The sequence below is a fragment of the Emydura macquarii genome, unplaced genomic scaffold (genome assembly GCF_026122565.2).
Source record: "Emydura macquarii macquarii isolate MOO-44397 ecotype Brisbane River unplaced genomic scaffold, CSIRO-AGI_Emac_v2 contig_320, whole genome shotgun sequence".
In the NCBI taxonomy this organism is placed as follows: Eukaryota; Metazoa; Chordata; order Testudines; family Chelidae; genus Emydura; species Emydura macquarii.
In genome coordinates, this window is record NW_027130457.1 from 10741978 (window position 1) to 10750944 (window position 8967).

General features: G+C 41.9%; 1 protein-coding gene across 1 annotated transcript in view; it reads left to right on the forward strand.

Annotated features, from left to right (window-relative positions):
• Positions 1–7603, forward strand: part of DAP (death associated protein) — a 72009-nt gene extending 64406 nt beyond the window's left edge. Inside the window, exon 4 of the mRNA XM_067570064.1 lies at positions 7373–7603. Within this exon, the coding sequence (XP_067426165.1) occupies positions 7373–7492 (120 nt within the window). The 3' untranslated portion in view covers positions 7493–7603. The remainder of the gene's footprint in view (positions 1–7372) is intronic.
• Positions 7604–8967: the final 1364 nt, after the last annotated feature.

An 8967-nucleotide genomic window follows, 5' to 3' on the forward strand; every position in this document is an offset into this window, starting at 1 on the left:
AACTCAGAGCAGTCAGAAATGCGTGCACTCACTTCCTACCTACACAAGGGTCATAATGGACAACATGGCCTGCATGTATTACATAAACCAACAGGGAGGTGCCAGGTCTCATTCTCTGAGTGTAGAGGCACTAAAACTACGGAACTGGTGCATCTCCCACAACATCCTAACATCAGCAGCCTACTTACTGGGAATACACAACACGAAGGCAGACAGTCTCAGCCACAAATTCCCACATGATCACAAACGGGAGATAGAGTTGGTGGTACTCCACGACATATTCCAACAATGAAGGACACTAATAATAGACTTGTTTGCTACTTACCAGAGCAAGAAAAGTCCATAGTATTGCTCCAGAGCAGGGATCGGATGACACTCCATGGGAGATGCTCTCCTCCTTCCATGGATTATACCTTTCCCCCATTCCCTCTATTACTGAAAGTCCTGTTGAAAGTAAAAAGGGAAAAAGCAGACATCATACTGATTGCTCCCACATGGCCCAGACAGAGGTGGTACCCTTACATGTCACAGCTGGCATTATGTCCACCGATGACTCTTCCGATCACTACTCACCTCCTATTGCAGAATGAGAGATGCGCACTTCATCCCAACCCACGGATCCTGGACTCAAAGCTCAGCTCCTTCATGGTTCCAGCATCCAGAGACATCTTGCTCTGATGAAGTATAGGAAGTGCTGTTACATTGGAGGAAAGGAACTACTCTTCTTACCTATCTACAAAAATGGAAGAGATTCCAGATATGGTGCCAACCTAAAGGTGTCACCCCTAATACTGGCACCCTACCAGTAGTTTTGGACTACTTGTTGGCAAGAAATCGGGACTCTCTATTACAGTGTTTCTCAACCTGGGGTTTTAGAGGGGTCGCAAGTGCAGAGCTGGTATTGGGGGTGGCAAGAAAGGCAATTGCCTGGAGCCACAGGGAGCGCCATGAAACTAAGTTACATGCCTCAGCCCCGTGGGGGTGGGACTCAGGCTTCAGGGGTACAGTAGTTTGGAAAGGTTAAGAACCACTGCTCTATTAGTTCACTAAAGGTTCATTTAGCAGCAATTGCAACCTTCCATCAGCAGGTAAAAGATTACTCAGTCTTCTCGTATCCCGCTACAAAGATGCTTTTCAAAAGCATAACGAAGCTCTTCCCACAACCTAGACTTCCCATTCCTCAATGGGATCTAATCCTAGAGCTAGACAGCTATTTGAGCCTGTGGCCACTTGCTTATTAACTCCCCTTTCCATGAAAATGGCATTCCTCATGGCCATCACCTCTGCAAAAAGGCTAGGGGAAATAGCAGCTCTGATGGTGCATCCCCCTTTCACAGCGTTCATCTCTGATAAGGTCACGCTTAGACCACACCCAAAGTTCACTAACAGGATGATTTCTACATTCCACATAAATCAGCTTATCAATTTCTTGCTTTTTATCCCAAACTTCATCAGGATAATAGGGCAGCCATCCTCCATACATTTGATGTGAGGAGAACCTTGGCCTTCTGTTTGGACAGGACAAGTGCCTTCAGAAAATCTCTGAGACGCTTCCTTTCCATTGTGGATAGATCAAAAGGTACAGGGATTTGAGCTCAGAGACTCTCTGTGGGTTTCAGGCTGTATTAAATTCTGTTACCAATTGCGCAACGTAACACCCCCATCTTGAATACACGCACATTCTGCGAGGTCAGTCTCCTTGTCCGTAGCCTTCTCCGAGGGTATCCCTATATCAGAAATCCGCAGAGCAGCTCTCTGACATCCAGACACACCTTTGCAGAACACTGTGCCATCCTCGGGATTTGGCTGCAGATGCCAGATTCGGTGCCACAGTGCAATCATCCATATCAAACTTGACTCCAAAGTCCCAGCCTCGAGTGGTGGGCACTACTCAGGAGTCACCTACAGTGGGGCACCCATAGAGACACAACTCGAAGAAGAAGTTGTTACTCATGTTGCGCAGTAATGAAGGTTCTTTGAGATGTGTGTCCTGATGGGTGCGCCACGACCCATGCTCCTCCCCTCTACTTCCGAGTTCTTGTCATTGACTCTGCGGTAGAGAAGAAACTGAGGTGGGTTGCCCACACACACTGCCTACCTACTGACTGCTACCAAAGTACTCCGCTCAACAGCACAGGGACATAGACACACCTACAGTGGAGCACCCATAGGAACACACATTTCAAAGAACCATCGTTATTGCACAAGGTGAGTAACTTCTTTTTAAATTATTTCCTATAATTATAATAGAAATAAGGCATGAATATCAACATTAGGTGATTAACATTAACTTGCCATGAATTTAATAAGAATTCATGCCCAAGCTCACTATAATTTTCACAGTATGAAATGTAACAGCCTTCCTTTGTATTCAAAATGAATTACCCAAGCTCCTACCAACCATGTTACTGCCAACTGGTGTGGTGAAACTAAGCTAAGTATGGATTAAACACTTGGTTTCTCATTTAAGCTGTTACAGTCATGTTTTGTTTGGCCCAGACCCCTTACTAGACTGCAGTGCTCAGTTGGTAAGTTTCATGTATTTTGTGGGGCTGGAGCCAGAGTACAGAGGAGCATTTAATCAATGATCAAGCTGCTGTAAATAGTCTCTTCAGAATGACTTGGGAAGCATTTGCACCCTGGTGTGCACATAACTACCACAATGTCCTCCGCAAGATTTAGTCCTGCATTGGAACTGCAGTGGGTGCCAGTGGAGAGGGCATGCATACACACACAATGGGCGCTGTGAAAGGTTCCCATGCCAACCCAGTCAGAAGGTGGTAATTGGGATAGGCCATAGACCCATATTGGGGAAGTGGGTATACCCACAAGATCTAAAGTACCAAATGGCTGCTGTCATGTGCTCAAGCCCGTTAGTAGCAGAGAAGTGCTGGGCTCAGAATGAGACTGGTATTTATTTCACCAGTATAGTTGTGCTGGCCTTCACCTGCATAAAATTCAGCATGACTGTGCCTTTGAGGGGCAAATAAATTTCATCCTGAGTTTTTTTACAGCCAAAGACATTTGCATTACAATTTAGAACCTTTGATCCCACTTTGTCATCTGTAAAATGGTGACATTTTGCCTCAGTGACATACAAACACCTTTCACATTGCTGAGCGTAAAAACAATAGACCTGAATTTTGTAAGTCTTCAAGGTCCAAGCCTAGAGAAAATAGAAGGGAAGCCCTTTCCTTAGTTACCTTGTGACTTTTCCTTCCTCGCTTGTATTTTGCTCTTAGAAAACACTTGACTCCTTGGTAGATTCCTGTGGTGATCTGCAGTGTGCTTGCAGCCAGTGGTCTGCACTCCATAGTTCATTGTCAGTGGAACTGCACCTCCATGATCTACTGTGGCTGCCTTTATCGTCAAACATTGTTAATTCTCTACCACCAAAAAACCCCCCAGTGTTTGAACTCAGAGCCACTATGGCAACTGCACCCTTCAGCCGGATGCTGAGTGGTTCTCTTCATGGTAGAGAAACGTTTCTGGGTAACAGTAGCAGACCCACTCTGACAATGGCTTGCTTTCTGAAACATTCACCAATCACATTTAGCGTGTTAACAAGACCTGCATTCAGGCTGTCTTCTCAAGTGTATGAGAGAGGGAAGAGGAAGAGGATGTAGGAAATGAAAAGGAATGACTGCAGAGAGAAAATATCTTCAGAGAGAGAGAAAGATTTAGTACAGTGAGGGATTAAATGAAGCAATTTAGTGGTGAAAATTACCGATAAATTAACCTAATGAACAATATGTTTGCAGTGTAATTGTAGTTGTGTTGGTACCAGGATATCAGAGAGACGAGGTGGGTGAGATAATATCTTTTATTGGACCAATGTCTGTTGGTGAAGGAGACGAGGTTTCAAACTACATAGAGCTCTTCAGGTCTGGGAAAGGTACTCAGAGTGTCACAACTAAATACAAGTTGCAACAAATTGTTTAGCATAAGTAGTTAACACATATTCTAAGAGACCATTCTAAGTGAAGCATCCTGATGTCACCTCCCCAGTCATAGGCCAAAAAAGGGGGGTTAGTGGGTTAGAGATTATTGTCATAAACCATAAATCCAGTGTCTTTATTAAGACCATGATTTTTAGTTTCCAGCAAAGTTACGAATTTAAGCTCCCAGGCTCATCTTTTGAAGGCATCGTGCAGATTTCCTTTGAGGATGAGAACTGACAGGTCAGATATGGAGTGATTGTTTTGTGAAAAGTGTTGGCCCATGGGCGAATACGGTGTTTTTGTCTTTTGTCATTTTTCTGTGTGTTCATTTGAGAGCACAGTGATTGTTGGGTTTCACCCACATAGAATGATCTGACCGGACACCCCACAGAAGACAAAAAACACACTTGATCATTACATCGATAGCTTTAAGTAAAAAATTCACTGAGAAATCCTTAACAGACATCACATACACCACAGTCTCTACACTCTTGAGAGGACAGCAATGCTGTCCCTGAAATCCAGCCACTAGATAGTGATCAAACCAGCAGACTAAAGGTGCACCATCCTAGTTCTCAGCTGCAAAGACTACATCAGTGAGGCCAACCGACAACTCTCTGATGCGACCTACTATAAAGAACTCAAAGAAGACCCCACACCGCAATTCACCCAGGAATTTAAGGATGTCATCCTTCCCCAAACAATTCCAAGAAAAACTCTACAACCCCATCCCCTACGAGCTGCCCCCAGGGTCTTCTGCATGCTTCCCAAGATACACAAACAAGGGAACCCTGGCAGACCCATCATATCTGGCCGAGGCACTCTTATTGAAGGAATATCAGGCCTCATAGAAACCACCCTCAAACCATTCACCACACAAAGGGCCAGCTTCCTCTAAGACACAACTGACTTCCTCCACAAACTCTGCAACAACCTCTCTCAGAACACCATCTTTGCCATTATGAATGTCTCCTCCCTATACACCAACATCCAACATGATGATGGCGTCACTGCCTGCCTTGAATATCTACAAGACAAGGGACAACACTCCGATATCCACCCAAAACACATTGTCAAACTCATCCATTTCATCCTCACTCATAACAATTTTACAATTAACACACACGTTGTCCAAGCTATGGAAATGGCCATGGGTACTCTTATGGCTCCCCAATATGCCAACTCTTTATGGGCCACCCTGAGAAAGAGTGAGAAAGAGAAAGAATCCTACAGACAACTATTTATAAGAAACCTACGGATCACCACACTTATTTTCATGGATTCAATAACCACCCCAGACACACCAAGAAATGTTATCTGCCGCCAGGCCCTCAGATACCACAAAATATGCTCTGAGGAGAAGGTCCAAGATACACAGCTTAACATATTTAAAATTGCCTTTGAACAAGGACACCCCACCAGAGAAGTAGATTGCATCATGAAACAGGCCATCCAAATCCCCTGAGAGGATCTGCTTCAGTACAGGAAGACAAACCCTATCACTGCACACCTATGGTTGTCATCTACCACCCCACACTGTAATCTGTAAAGAGTATCATTAAACAGTTACAACCCATACTCAATGGGGACCACATCCTGAAAGAAATCTTTCCTGAACCCTCTCTGCTGGCCTTCAAACAACCTCACCATATTCATTATCAGAACTAAGCTCCCCACAGACCAGGACCCAGCAACTCAAAGCAGCACCAGACTTTGTCAGATCAACAGATGCAAAACCTACATATCTATTTCCACTGCTACTATGGTCAGTACATCCCACAATGCACCTTTCAAGATCTATGTGTTCTACATATGCCTATCATACCTTGTGGTGTACCTCATCCAGTGCACTAAATACCCAAACAACCATTAATGTGGGTGAAACCAGATTATTACTATGCTCTCAAAGGAAGTCACTCAGAAAAAGGTTAAAAGACAAAAACACCATATCACTCTTGGGCAAACACTTTCACAAAATGATCACTTTATATCTGACCTCTTTTTCTTAAGGGAACTGCATAACACTTTCAGAAGACAAATTCATAACTTTGATAGATACTAAATATCATGGTCTGACTAACAGACACTGGATTCATGGCTTATTATAACCATACGGAATCCACTAACTCTGCATTTCTTTGTCCTCTGACTGGAGAGCTGGTAATGAGCCACTACACCTTGAATGGTCTCTTAGAATAGACGAGACAGGTGAGGTAATATCTTTTATTGGACCAGATTCTGTTGGTGAAAAACAAGCTTTTGAGCCACATAGAGCTCTTCTTAAAATGTGCTAACGACGTAAGTTAAACAATCTGTTTCACCTCGTATTTAGTTGTGACACTGAGTACTTTTCCAGACCTGAAGAGAAGCTCTGTCTAGCTCAAAAGTTCGTGTCTTTCACCAACAGAAGTTAGTTCATTAAAAATATTACCTCTCCCACCTTGTGTCTCTAATGAAATGAACACTGAAAGAGCAAAGAAGAACTTGACAAGATATAGAGGGGACATTAGCGTGAAATGCAAGGGAAGTGAAGCAGACATAAGATTTTTCTTTGTAGAAAGACACTTTGTACAACATTGTTAATCTACCAGTTATCAGAAGTTAGAGTGTTTCTGGGCTAAACATAAGAAAATTAGAATCTTCTTCCCCAGCTTGTAGATATGGGCATAGTGATGCTCCCTCTCTAGTCCCAGCCTCTTTGGATGCTAATGATTGCCCTGAATTGCTTTTTGATGCGTTAACAGGGATGACTTCACAAACAGAAATAATTAGCTGCCTGATTCCTTGCAGACTGTACAGCAATTACATACTATTGCAAGTGGCTTGGTTTTTCAGAGTCGGTGTTAGGTGATGATGGCACAGGTGGGGCCAATGTTTTGTTTTAAAGGGACATTTAAAACTTGAAATCTAAGGCAGGTTTATACCTTGGGTTAATAGTAATTTAGGTATGCAGCTCCCTTTGAGGAATTCTGTTTGTGTGGTTTAACAAACTACCTTCTGGTATTTTTAAAATTCCTCCTTCCCCCCTTGCTGCTGTGTGAAAATCCACACAAACGGAGAAACTGACCATAAAGAATCATTGAAATTGACTTAACATAAAGCACTGGCACATGCAGAAATCAAGCAAGCAGAAAAATAAAGAAAAATATTCTTTCTCCAGTCTCTAAGGTACAGTCATTTTAGGTGCTACTTGGAACAATAGTAGGTGAACATTTTCAGACTGAAGCGTGATTTTTTTTTTTAAGTTGACAAAGTCCATTAAAAATGTCAAGCTGGAATGCATGAAGTGTGTCTGCAAAGGAAGAAAGGAATTAGAGGGACCCACAATGTTGTTTTTCATCTGCTATTTATGCTTTAAAAATATACATCAGTTTGAACTGGCATGTGTCTTTTTTAAAAGTTTGTATTTTTACTGGTGTGTTCTTTAACAGGGTGATAAAGACTTCCCTCCAGCTGCAGCTCAGGTGGCTCACCAAAAACCTCATCCCTCTGTGGAAAAGCTTCCTCACCCACAACATGTCAATCAGCACATCCACCAGCCTCGCAAGTGAGCCCTCTCAAAAAGCCAGCCAAACTGCATCAGTGAATACATTGTAGAAAGAAGAGATTAGAGTTTTTAGGATTCAAGCTACCAAATCAATAAAACTGGCTTTTATAAATGATACATGTTGCTTTTGCCTTAATTCTCCATGGTTTAATAAAAATGGAGACCTCATTAGGTTTTGTTACAGCAGATAGAAAACGTGATGCTTTGCATTTGCTGATCAAGAGCATTACTCGGTGTATCCAGTTCAGTTTTGCTTAATGACATAATGAATCTGTTATTGCCAAGACCAAACTTGAATATAAATAAATAAATTTGATGAATGGATTTAGATACGGGATTGCCATACACAATAGTAGAGGTAACTTTAATGTTAAACCTATTGGGGACCATATAAGATTTTGTGTTTGGTTTATTGGATGTGGGGAGGACATATTTTGTATTTGTTTGGGGGGTTTGTAATATGTGGCAGTCTGATTTTTATAGAACCATTGCAGTCTGCATTACATTTGTAATCTAGAATATAAGAAAGAATGTCACTAAAGATTTTATGCTTTAGGTTCTCTCCTTTGACTTTAGGCATAGCGGAGATGAAATGACTAGAAACCATGGTCAAATGGGGGAGAAAAAAAATCTACTTGAACCTTCACAATGCCGTGTTCCACTTGCATCACGTCACTGGTGCTCTTTCATGTAGACTTTGCACATTTGGAGTCCTATCACTTTAGATGGGAAGAAGATGTCAAAATAGGGGGAAGACTGTTCTTTGCAATGTCATCCCTCAATCCACCTGTGGTCTCATGGTGCTTATTTGTGGGGCTTCAGGGCCCTGTGAAGCCTTTCTAAATAAAGTGAGCAATAAGGCATAATAGTGTGTAGTAAATCAGTGAGGTGCAAGCAATCCAGTGCTGTGAAGAAGTGAGCTCCTGTACTTCCCACAGAGAGTGGTGAGGTAACTCAGCACCTCACAGAATTGGGCCCAAAATAAACTGGAGGGTAAATCAGTTTAAAGTTAAATATGGTATATGGTTATTGTTCTAAAATATGGGCTATCTATAACTGAGAGTGTGTATAACATTATCATGCATGGTCTATTATATACCGTGTCTGTTTTTTCTGGTCTTTTTACCATAGGCAAGTAGAGTATAATAATGATACAGATAAGAGACACCATTTTAAGTAAAGTAATCTGATTAGTCAAGCTTAGGTCTGGCCACATGTATAAATCTTTTTATGATTTCACAGTTCAAATCACTATCACAAAATCACTAGCCCTATCAATTATCTCCCACATCTAATCTTTATATACTCATGAAAATTTAAGAAGAAAATTTAGCCTACATTTTTTTAAAGTGTACTTGAATTTTTAAAGGAATATAAATACATTACAGGCTTTAGTAACCTGCAGGATTATAGAACTTTTAACAACTTCAAGGAACATGGCTACTTGGACCAACATTGAAATCACTTACATGGCAAACC